Source organism: Paramisgurnus dabryanus, chromosome 12, assembly GCF_030506205.2.
Source record: "Paramisgurnus dabryanus chromosome 12, PD_genome_1.1, whole genome shotgun sequence".
Lineage (NCBI taxonomy): Eukaryota > Metazoa > Chordata > Actinopteri > Cypriniformes > Cobitidae > Paramisgurnus > Paramisgurnus dabryanus.
Window position 1 is genome coordinate 13569106 of NC_133348.1, and position 13054 is coordinate 13582159.

General features: G+C 36.6%; 1 protein-coding gene across 2 annotated transcripts in view; it reads left to right on the forward strand.

Annotated features, from left to right (window-relative positions):
• hmcn1 (hemicentin 1) overlaps window positions 1-13054 on the forward strand; it is a 125119-nt gene that overhangs the window by 68723 nt on the left and 43342 nt on the right. For both annotated transcript variants that reach the window (XM_065268379.2, XM_073811397.1), the window contains exons 23-36: window positions 5087-5214; window positions 6199-6465; window positions 6567-6662; window positions 6869-7063; window positions 7156-7286; window positions 7795-7942; window positions 8227-8350; window positions 8821-8975; window positions 9454-9732; window positions 10001-10282; window positions 11096-11204; window positions 11290-11459; window positions 11881-12035; window positions 12750-12873. In XM_065268379.2, coding sequence (XP_065124451.1) covers window positions 5087-5214; window positions 6199-6465; window positions 6567-6662; window positions 6869-7063; window positions 7156-7286; window positions 7795-7942; window positions 8227-8350; window positions 8821-8975; window positions 9454-9732; window positions 10001-10282; window positions 11096-11204; window positions 11290-11459; window positions 11881-12035; window positions 12750-12873 — 2363 coding nt within the window. The remainder of the gene's footprint in view (window positions 1-5086; window positions 5215-6198; window positions 6466-6566; window positions 6663-6868; window positions 7064-7155; window positions 7287-7794; window positions 7943-8226; window positions 8351-8820; window positions 8976-9453; window positions 9733-10000; window positions 10283-11095; window positions 11205-11289; window positions 11460-11880; window positions 12036-12749; window positions 12874-13054) is intronic.

The window sequence follows — 13054 nt, forward strand, 5'->3', positions numbered from 1 at the left end:
TCGATTAATCGAAATAGTCTAATGATTTTTTTATACATATAATTCCCCAACAAATAATAAATGTAACATCTGCCATTAACGCTAACATTTTATTTAAGCATTTTCTTAATTAAACAAACACACAAACCAAAATTTTCAACATGAAAAATAAAGTGGCAGTGCCACTTTAAAAGAGGCATTATTCACCTTAAACAATAAAATAGGCATATATTAATATTTTAAACATTAGTTTATGATTAGTACATGCATTAACTCAGCATTAGTTCAGACTGAAGTAAAAATAAGTTCATTGTGATTCATGAACCCTTATATAAGATGTAATGGTTATATTATTACTGTTAATATTATTACTATTAGTAGTACTGCATTCTCATTTAACTTTAACATTTAACTTTTCTTAAGTTCCGGGTAAAAAACAAGTTCAGTTAGTATGATCTTCTAATATTTTATAAACAGCGTTTACGCCGCTGTTACTTTAAATAAACGCATGTCAGGAATACCTTACAAGACGAGCTTCTGTAATATCTGGGCACATATTCGCAAAAAAGACGTTCATTGGGAACTCCGCACTGCCAGCTGGCTTTCAGTGCACGCGGGCACATGCCTATCAGTTCTCAATGTGACAGTAACTTATTATTTCATAACTTCTTAATATAAAAACATGTCCTGCTCTTTATTTACTGTTTCAACATACTGCCCAGAAGCGATGCAATGTCACGTCTGTCAGGCGTCTCGCAGCTCGTATTAAACGAAGATGTAAAAGCAGCTGTATTAAGCACAATATGTATTGATTCTGTTGTTTATAGAGTAAGTATAAAAACTTACTGTAATAGTTCAAATTCTTACGCTGACGTCTCGTCATTTTGAGGTCGGAGAGCTCCAGGTTTTCTTCTTTTAAGATGATCATACACAGGTGTTGCGCTGCTGTGGTATGCCATTTCAGTTTTACACAGGATGTGTTTTATTTGGTCTCTGCTTAAATTATTCCCACACTTTTGAGCGCGTTCTGTCTGTTTGGTATAACACTTGTATCACCCGGTCGGAGCTGAAGCCGCCTTCATTTCAAAATGTAAACAGTGCGACGCATCGACGCATTTCAGGCAAATCGACGTAATTACGTAATCGACGTAATCGACTACGTCGACGCGTCGTTCCAGCCCTAGCACATACATTTACATGACGCGCTAAACACATATTTTGAAATGGCGAGCAACACACATGAAGAGCTAAATACATGTTGTGACGAGCTTTGCATTATGTGCCCTCGAAAAAGAAGTCACCGGCCGTCACTGGCTTTATCATGAGTTGACACATAGACAGTGATTATGCACTGTTTATCTATAAATCCCTGTCATGTTTCACACCAAACTCTAGAGCAGATACTAATAACTATGACACTACCACCACTGCATTATGGGTTGAAATTAGTCAAAATAACAAATACATGGACATTTCCCGGCGAACTTGATGCACGTTACAACTGTATTTTACCATACACGAACAAATGCCATAAGATTGGAATATATGAAATTCAGAATTTAAATGAATGTGTATTGATTTGTACAAATGGAGACATGTATGTGAATAAAATGTTTAATTTTTTTGTTTTGTATTTATATATATCATAATTTGCCCATGCAAAAAAGGAGATGTGAATTTGTGGATCAGGTGACACGCCTACATTTATCCTGTTCTGTTCATTTGGATTTTGAGATTTTCATTTTGCCGTTTAAAGCATTTTATGAGCCAAATACAAACAACTATCAATGAATGAACCAAACAAATGCGTTTCATTTTGTGTTGGAATTTAATTATGTGCATCAAACAGGATGAATGCACATGCATTGCCTGGTTCACAAATGCACATTGGTGGTTTTGTTTTTGCATGCACAAATTGTGATATTTGTGAATTTCAGTGATTATATTTTTTATTAGTTTATTACAATTTGTGTATGCAAAAACTTCAATGTGCATTTGTGAATTAGGCGATGTACATGCATTCATCCTGTTTGGTTAAATACAAACCACGCAACAAAAGTCGCAAAATTTGAATGAACCAAACATGTGAATTTACATGCATCACCTGATTCACAAATGCACATCAGCATTTTTGCATGCACAAATTGTGATATAATGATACAAAATATAATCACTGAAATTCACAAATGTCTCTGTTTGTACAAATCTATGCACATTCATTTGAATATTGAATTTTACGGACACAAAAATGAAATGCATTTGTTTGGTTTATTCATCGATAGTTGTTTATATTTGGCTCATATAATGCTTTACATGGGGAAATGAGTCTCAAAATCCAAATAAACAGAACGGGATAAATGCAGGCGTGTCACCTGAACCACAAATGCACATCTCAGTTTTTGCATTTTTATTCACATACATGTCTCCATTTGTATAAATCAATACACATTAATTTAAATTCTGAATTTTATATATTCAAATTTAAGACATTTGTTCGTGGATGGTAAAATACATTTGTACTGTGCATCAAGTTCACCAATTTTTATTTTATTGTTTTAGTATATGCTGATTTTTTTATAATAAGATCTTCTGGTTGTTGTTTTTTTAACAGAGAAGTTGTGGACATCAGTCCGGAAACTGGATAAAAAATTTGCTGCTGGAATGTGAGACAAATAAAGGCATGGAATGAACCCAAATGTATGAACACTGCTACGAAAACTAATGGACTTTCAATGGCTTGCCAGTTAATTCCAATGGAATTGAAGAAGAGACTCTGACAAGATTTTCAAGTTTGTGTTTAATTTAAAAGTTTATCTTCATAGATAAGCAATTTAAAGGTAGGCACAGTTAAAACTATTTCTTGTGTGTTTGTTTAAACTGTAAATTTATGACTGAAGTTTGGTCACTATGTAGTAATGTGTTCCTTTGTGGTTAATTAAATGCTGCAGTGCTTTGTGGTATTCGTTGTATTTCCAAGGCTAAAGCCTTATTTTGTGATCTGCATTGTATTGGAGAGTTTTGGAAACTAATACTTATTATCTCAATGCATTGGAAAGTTTTGGACTATTGAACAATAAATGCATTTGGCTACATCTGTGATTTTCTGTTATTTTAAGTGTTTTAGTTTACATTACATTAAATGATTTATCACAGCAGTTAAAAAAAATTACAGTACTTTTTTTTACAGTGTAGGCTACCATGACACAAGTTGCAGCTCCAAAAACATTTCTTAGTCAAGTTGTATAGCTACAAGCAGCACAAAACCAAAGAAGTGGATTTGATGAAGTCATGTTGTAGTATTGCTGAACAATGTTCACCAGTTAGAGATTGAGGTGGAATGTGAGTTAACAGTGGACGTGGTCTTACTTTGCAGCAAGAGCAAAACCCTAAAAGTTTCAATGCTGAAGAGGGATACATTTTAAACACTATAAATTTACTGATTTATGTAATTTTACTTACATTTCTACAGAAAAATAATCAATAAAACATTTACAGAAATTTTTTAATCTGTAAAAATGAACAGCAAATTTCTGTGGAAATTAACGGCAAATGTCTGAAAATTAACGGCAAATGTCTGAAAATTAACAGCAAATGTCTGTAAAAATTAACGGCAAATGTCTGTGGAAATTAACGGCAAATGTCTGTGGAAATTAACGGCAAATGTCTGTGGAAATTAACGGCAAATGTCTGGAAATTAACGGCAAATTTCTGTGAAAATTAACGGCAAATGTCTGTGGAAATTAACGGCAAATGTCTGAATATTAACGGCAAATGTCTGTAAAAATTAACGGCAAATGTCTGTGGAAATTAACGGCAAATTTCTGTGGAAATTAACGGCAAATGTCTGAAAATTAACGGCAAATGTCTGTGAAAATTAACGGCAAATGTTTGTGAAAATTAACGGCAAATGTCTGTGAAAATAAATTTTTGATCTGTAAAAATAGTATGAATTGCCTTTAAAAAACATAATTTTGATGTGATTGTTAATTACAAGGAAATACTGTCATTTTAATGGTAAATCTTTAAATAACAGAAAATATCTGTAAAACAAAAGCATTTTACTGTTTAATGAAAAAATTGGAAAATTCTGTAAAAATATACAGAATATTACCTGTAAAAAAACGTTTTTTTTTTACAGTGTAGGGAGAGAAGTAGAAGGAACGCAGGCCCGCGGACTATGCTTCACATTGCCACCTAGCCGCCTGGAGTGCATATTACATCGAATATCACACACTTTTGCGTCACCATATGCATGCAGATTCCCCTGTATAAGCGCAGATTAAAAAGTGATAACGCAACGCCACTTTTGCGTTTTATCTTCAGATCGTTTCCGTTTAAACGTAGCCTAAGATGAATACATGACACATCTGAATAGGTCAGTTTTTAAAGGCGGGGTGCATGATCTCTGAAAGCCAATGTTGATATTTGAAATCACCTTAACAAACACGCCCCTACCCCAATAGAATCTGGACCTTCTTTTGATAGACCCACAGATGCACAACCCAGGCAACGATGTTGGTTACTAGACATTCCCCTTTACTGCTGATTGGCTACAAGTGTGTTTTGGTACTCGGCCCGACTTCCTTTTCCAAAGTGTTTTTCAAAAATCATGCACCCCGCCTTTAAATTATATCAGAATGTTCTTGTGCACATAAATATGTATTATTTAATTCAGATGGTCACCCACTTTGTAGTTTATTCCTTGAAAAGACAGAAAAAAATTTAAAGAAAATAAAGTCAGTGTGTTGTGGTTTACTAAAACATGAGCACAAAAAAAGTTTGTATGCACCCTTTCAGTTAGAGTACACTGGAGTAACTGATTTATTTCAATTCATTAAATTTGCAATGTTGTTAACTTGTGTGTTTTTAGATTGGGCTCCTTAATTTTACGTTTCACTTTCTAACGCTTTATTTTTCATGGGCTGGTATTAACTGCATAGCCTAAAGAAATAAGACTGCGGTCAGATTAAAATTGCACAGTGATTATTCTCTCTTTTAAAGCTCACTGTAAGTGAGGTATAATTTCAGTAAACAAGAAGCACCTGTGTGGTTTTACATGTGCAAATGTAATCAAAGTCTTTCTTTTTTTTAACCTTCTGTTTTACAGACACATTCGGCTGCCGTCAGGCTCTCTGACGATCACAGAAACCCGCGTGACAGACAGCGGCATGTATGTCTGTGTGGCTACAAACATAGCAGGAAACTTCACTCAGACAGTCAAACTTAGCGTGATGGGTAAGAACAGCATCAATTGCACAATCAATAGCAATCATGTAACACAACTGGTAAAACATGCTAGTTATAGTGCCAAAGTCATGGGTTTAATTCCCAGGGAATGCACATAATTATCAAATGTGTATCCTGTAAAATCGATTTGGATTAAAACACCTGCCAAATGTAAATGTTTAATTCTTGTTCCTGTTTAGATTTAGAGGTGCATTCAGTTTCTGGGTATTTTTCGCCTTTAGTTGACAGACAGTAATGTATAGAGAAGACAGGAAAGTACAGGGTGGAGAGGGAAAAGGGACCAGCAAAGGATGATGAGCAGGGACTCGGGTTACTGAAAGCACGTCTGCGCTACGTGTTGGACTGCCCCCTACACCAGCGTCTTTGTCAACATGAGTGTTTTTAAATCATTTTTCAGAATAACGTCTGGCACAACAACTGTGTGAAAGGAGACAGCTGTGCCTTAGAGTCTCAGACACATCTGTAAATGAAATAGGGTTGTTTATTATGACTGCAATTAAAATGTTTTTAATCTTGGATTATAGTCCTTCAGAAGTAAGCGTGAGGAATGAGGAGAGGGGAGTTCACTGTCTGATTTATTACAGCCACCAAGTGCCTCATCAGGAAGATTAAAATTCCAAAAGATGCGAGGAAAATAATCATTTTAAAGTCACAAAAGGACACGTTGTTGTTTTTGAGCGCAACCAAAGTTAATGCTTCATGAGCAACAATTTACTCCCAAGATGATGTTATAAAAAAATCTGTTATTTTCAGGTGGAGTTTTCTTTTTTCCACTCTTACTTTTCTTAAAATATTACTCTATTATTAACCGACCCCCTTTTTTTTAATTAAAGAAGATCTGCACAGGTTTACAAACCTTATTTGCAAAATACATATGCTTAATGGCAAAACATGTAAAAAAAAAAAACAGTAAATTATAAGAAATGACAAAAACTGGGTCACACACTTATCTTTATATTTCTTCCCTCTCAGTTCCTCCCAACATCCAAGCAGGTCCTCGAATCATAAAGGTTCAGGTTGGCCATCCTATAGAACTGCCCTGTGTTGCACATGGAGTCCCAGAACCCTCTGTTTCCTGGCTAAGGGGTGGCACTGCTCTGCCGGATGGATCTGACTACAGGATCTCAGGTGGATCACTGATCTTGAACCAGGTGGGGCTTATTGATGAGGGAACTTATACCTGTGTGGCCACCAACATCGCTGGACAAGATGAGACCAATATTCAGCTCCAGGTGCAAGGTCAGGAAGGATATAGCATTTTAGCTTGAAATGGAGGCGTGTAGTCATATTAAGCTTCATTTGTTGGTCCAGAATTATTCATTGCCACAATCTCTCCACAGTCCCTCCTGTGGTGGAGGTTTCTGAGCCGCCTTTCAACAGCCCCTTACAGGAGAGAGTGGTAAACCAGCAGATCGCCTTCCCTTGCCCTGCCAAAGGTGAACCTTAAAGAGTATTTTTTTAATAGATCACTATTTTTCTTTCATTCATATTTGAAACATTTGCAGTTTTTTAATGCATTTATGCTACCTATATGCAGCATATACATTTTTGCACTTTTCCCTTGTTAATATGCCGCTTCAGTTGCACTTTTAAAGTGAAAAGTCAAGGTGCATGATTCTCAACTTTTCCCTCATGTATGCAGGCACTCCCGAGCCAGTAATAAAGTGGTTTAGGAACGGTCAGGAGTTGACAGGAAATGAGCCAGGGGTCACTATTATGGAGGATGGCACACTCCTTATTCTGGCCTCCATCTCACCCCTGGATAATGGCGAGTACACCTGCATGGCTGTCAATGATGCCGGTACAACTGAGAAGAAATACCAACTTAAAGTCAATGGTTAGTTCATCAGTTTGGGACACCTCTTCAGCTTGTTTTTCATCACATTTCATAACGTTTCTCTTCATTTTTCCTCTGGCTTCTTTATCCAGTCCCGCCTGATATTCGAGACAGTGGTCTGGCGTCCAACGTCTCTGTAGCAATGAATCAGCCGACTAACCTGGTGTGTGATGTCACAGGCACACCTGTACCTGTCATCACCTGGTACAAAGATGGAGTTGTGGTAAGTTTAGCCCACAAGTTTATTAAATCACACATTTAGTTACTTCCTATTTTTCAAACCTTAAAACTTTATTTTGGTTACCTCCACTCTCCCTCGGCACAAAGAAGGCTGTACCATAGCAGACTTTACCTCATCACAGGGAATAGAAAAACAAATGTATTTTCATGCATAGACCAGTTAATGAAAGCCTGATGAGAAAATAGTTTTTCCTGAGGCCAATCAAAAATTTGTTTCCAGCAATCACTGGGTTTAAGCTCCAAGATCAGGTCATAAAAATAACCATAAATCTGCCTTTACGAGAATAAATTACCAAATTAAGTGTGTGTCATAAAAAGAGCAATTAGGAAATGTTTAATCACGATCCAGTTTTATAGCTGTCAGGACCCTAGAATAGCAGATGTTATTTTCATAAAAGATAATAATGAGCAATAATGATTAAATAATTCTGTAAGTAGAGATAAATGCTTTTGAAACAACTTAATAAATGTTGCATGTATCAATTATCCAGGTAGCTTCTAGCAGCAGTGTGCAGATTCTGCAGAAGGGAAAAACTGTGAGGCTGCTCAAAGCCGCTGTTTCAGATGCTGGCCGCTATACTTGCAAGGCCATCAACATTGCGGGAAGCACAGAGAGAGACTTTTACTTGGATGTTTTGGGTAAGCAGCAACATTGTGGTTTTATGTTTCTGTTAAAATCATATCAACACAACCATTTTACTCCCTTAATGCACATTTCTGATCTTATTGTAGAACATTGACTGTTGCACATTATTCCAAAAAAACTTTTTCTCTGACATTATCTATTGTGACCCATGAACTAAAATAGGTAGCGAATACGGTTTCATGTTGACTCTGACATCGTTTAAATTCTTCTGTAACAACATTAATTTGTTGGGATATACCGTATTGCAGTTTTTACGTCCTTTTCATTTTCTGTTTAGTTCCACCTACAATCATCGGGACAGGGTCACGTGACCTGTCTGCTATACTTAATCAGGAGGTCATTCTGGAATGCAGGGCCAAAGGTGATCCCTTTCCCACAATTAATTGGTACAAGGACCGGAAGTAAGTTACTCCACAATGCTTTGTAAATTTCTCTTTATATCTATAATTTAAATTTATTTTTAGATGTTAAAGAGACATTCCACTTTTTTTGAAAATATGCTCATTTTCCAACCCCCCTAGAGTTAAACATTTGATTCTTACCGTTTTGGAATCCATTTAGCTGATCTCCGGGTTTAACTAGAGAAGAGTCAAGTTTTAAAAAGGAAAAATATTGAAACTCTGAAACTTTGGTTATTTTTTACCATGATTCTAATGGTCTAATCAGATTCAATAGATTGTGCTTAGCTATGCTAAACGTGCTAGCGCCAGACCCGGAGATCAGCTGAATGGATTCCAAAATGGTAAGAATCAAATGTTTAACTTTAAGGGAGCTGGAAAATTAGCATATTTTCAAAAAAAGTGGAATGTCATTTAAGGCAACAATCAAAGGACCATTAGATTTAGCTGTATATCTCACTCTGTGATTTTAGGCCAGTGTTTTTGGGTGATCCCAATATTGAAGTTTCGAACAGAGGACAGCAGTTGAAGATCAAAAGTGCTCGTTTAGGTGATCAGGCACGATACCAATGTAGCGCCACCAACTTGGCCGGAAAGCAGTCCAAGGAATTTAACCTCAGTGTCTTTGGTATGTTAAATAAATCAATTAAAGAAGAAGTTCCCCCAAAAATTGAACATTTCTCTCATAATTTAGTCATCCTCATGCCATCCCAGATATATGGATTAGTATCTTCAGTTTAACAAAAACAAATTATTTTATATTAAAATGCCATCATGTTATCTTATATGTTATTCAAAATACCAATACCAACTCCAGTAAGCACATACATCCATCATTTAAGGCTTATTTAGCAAAATGAAATGCAAACAGGCAGATCTGAGTGATACATTTAAATATGGCGGCACGTCTATAACTTGAAATCTTCGAGATGTGCTGCCGTGTTTGAATGTATCGCTAAAAAACGCTTGTTTATATTTCACATTTCTGAGTAAATTCTAAGATAATTTTCATGTTTGTGTGAACTATGCCTTTAACTACGAATGTACTCATATAGAAGGCCCTGTCATGAATTTCACTCCATCTGTCAATTCATTTATCCGCTCAGTGCCACCCAGTATTAAGGGAGGAAACGTGTCTTCCGAGCTGACAGTTCTGCTGGGTAACACAGTGACAATGGAATGTGAGGTACGAGGTGTGCCCCTCCCTGCCATCACATGGTACAAAAACGGTGAGACAATTCTGTCCAGCAGACAGGCCCAGTATGTAGAGCGTGGACAAGTCCTAAAGATCTCCAGAGCTCAGGTATCTGATGCTGGACAATACACCTGTAAGGTCACCAGTGTCGCCGGCACAGCTGAGAAGGTTTACGAACTGGATGTCTATGGTGAGGACACTCTAAAGCATGTTGTAGTGTTTATTTCAATGTGATAAAAATTGTTTTTTATATGAAAAGATTGTAAAAAAAGGGGTTTTCTTTAAGTTTTCTTTATCAGTGCTCCTAGTAGGCAACATTTGCAAATTTATGACAGTAATGAAACTTATATATCTAACATGTCCAAATGAAATCCAATTATTAAATACTTTTGTGTCATTAAGTTGCACAGGATTTGAACATTTTTCTTCTTCTGCTATTTTCTCCTTCTTTGCATCAGTTCCCCCCTCCATCACTGGAGGTTCAGACAGTCCCACAGACACAAAGGTTGTGCTCAATAAATCTCTGACATTGGAGTGTAAGGCTACAGGTCACCCTCCTCCCTCACTGACCTGGCTGAAGGATGGTTCTCCAGTGACGGCGAGAGAGAACCTGCGGGTTCTAGAGCAGGGGCGCAAAATCGAGATCCTCAATGCCCTTCCGTCCGATGCTGGTCGATATGTTTGCATGGCAAACAGCGTTGCAGGAGAGAAGGATATCAAATATGACGTCAGTGTATTAGGTATATGAATGCACGTTTACACACAAAAATCTGTGAGAAATCTCTCAAGTCAGTGTCTAATCGAGTGAGTTTAGTTAACTGGATTGTTTTTGTTTATCAAGACATTGGTCAAGACACAAGTTGATAAGTGAATCCACCAAACATTTTTCTAGCAATCTATTAAAAGTTGACCCGACCAGGCAAATAAAAACACTTCAGTGTCATTCCAAATATCTTCAGGCGTCCTATTTTTTACTATCCACAGTAATCAGTAACATTAGTGTCTCATGTTTATGTGTGCGTGAGCCAGACAGATCTTGTCTCGACCTGCACGTTGATTTTCTGAACATCTGGACACTATTAAGGTCCTAATACATGTGTCCAACAGACCACAGCAGTCCATCTATTTAGATTTGTAGTGTGTCATTGGAATATCGTTGCCGGAAATCAAAAGGGCAGTGTGCTTTATGAGCCAACAAACTGCTTAGTGACAAATAAAGGAAATGTATAAAAGATACAACAACACCGTAAAAGTCTATTTATAGGCACAGTTGATTCATGCATCATTTTATAAAGAGATTGTGTAATTAAGCATTTAGGTACTAGAGGTCATGCTATATTGCGAGTCTATACATAGATGAATTGTATTGTTGTTGCCTACAACCCCTTCAGCCATGAGTCATGATTAAATGTATTGTATAACACAGTGATGATGTCATAGCTGTGAATAAAACATGGCTTTTATCCATATTAATTTGACCAATTAGCATGTAGGACTGAAACAATCAGTTTTGTAATCCGTGACCATAATGATTCTTCTCTATGTATATTTAGTTCCTCCTGTTGTCGATGGGGCAAGCGACACCACGGACACCACCGTCATTTTAAACAATATTCTAGAGCTGGAGTGTCACGCTACAGGCACACCTACACCAACCATTACGTGAGGACCTCAATGCACGTACTCATACTTACAACATATGCATAATATTGTCTTCACTAACTCTTTTGAACCTCTCTTTTTTAAGGTGGCTGAAAGATGGCGTGCCGGTCAGACAGGGTGAGGGGGTGCGGATCGCATCTAATGGCCGGCGGTTGGTCGTTTCACGGGCTCAGTTGTCTGATACAGCCGTATTTCACTGTGTAGCAACCAATGATGCCGGAGAACAAGAGAGACAGTTTAAAGTTTCTGTTTATGGTAATGATGACATTTTATACAATGTTTTTGTATAAATTATTACTGCAATTTTCTACTAATATATTTGTGTGATGTTTGCCTCATATGCTGACAGAGGGGGAGTTTATTTAGGTAATTTTGTATTTGAATTTCTCAAGTTACTTTAAATTGTATTTGGTTAGACGTGTTACTTTACTGGTCAAGCTTTTGATGTCAGAAACCCAATGCATCTTATTTCTAGATAGCATTTAATTAAAAGTCTGTTTAGTGCAACATATGCAAGTCATCTGTACATGGGGCCCATTTTCCCAAAAGAGAAATACTGCACATTTTAAAGTTTGTACTGTACCTCTGTTAAACATTAATTTTCTCAATAACACATCTAATTATTTAACTTTAGGGGTCTTACATTTTGTTTTTATATGTTGTATTTGTCTGTAAGTCCCCCCTACTATTCGTTCTTCTGGACTATCTGAGAGGTCTGTGGTCCTCCATGCACCCATCAGTCTGCAGTGTGTTGCCAGTGGTGTTCCACCTCCCAGCATCACTTGGCTCAAAGACGGCCGTCCTGTGGACACAACAGAAGAATTTCTGAAGGTGAGACTCCTCCAAAACTTGACTTTAGCTCACTTTTGTACTAGATCCTGCCAACAACACCAAAATGATAGATCCAACTTTGGCTACATACAAAATTGTTAGATAGCACGGATCCATCTTTAGATCTAGCTCACTAGATTTCTCTCACTGTGAACTTGAGTCATGTGCAATTATGCACTTATATTTAAGTAGTGTGAACTTAAATTTAAGTGCACAACTGCATATGACTCAATTTGTTTAAGTTCACAGAACTCAAATGTATGTGTCATTTGACTAGCTTTGTCTAACTTCATCGATGGACGGACTAACTAAGCAGATTTAGCAGGTAATATTATACTAAACAAAAACAGTAGAAATGTACTTGTTCACAACATTTTCTTGATATTAATAAATACCTTGAAATGGAGACCATTGGAAACCCATATCTACTTGTGATGACAATTCTGTACAGTGTTAACATAAGATTTAAACAATATTAAGAGAATTATTTAATGTAGAATAGAGTAACTAGATAGAAAGAAATGAATATTTAACTAAAAAACTAAATATATAAAACTAGTAAAAAACAACACCGATGTATGTCTATACTCTTGAGTCATCTCTAAAATGAACACACTCACATGTTGCTTTTAAAAATCTCAGATCCTAAGATTTATCACTTGGAAAAGTGTTTTCATATACAATAACACTGTGTCTTCTCTGTGTGGCATGTAGCTTGAATCAGCAGGCAGGGTGTTGCACATCAAAAACGCCAGATTGGAGGATGCTGGGAAATATACATGTGTGGCAACTAATGCAGCAGGCGAGGCACAGCAGCACATTCGCCTCAATGTGCACGGTAAGAATTGTAACACTCAGGGAACACAGAAAAAAAAATATATATATATATATATTCCACTTATAGTATAGTGTATATAGTTGAATTATAAAATAAAATTACAATACTTGTTGTTCTGCAATGTAATATATGCTGATTTTAAGACAGAAATTACAGTAACGAGAATGAGGCTTATCACCTA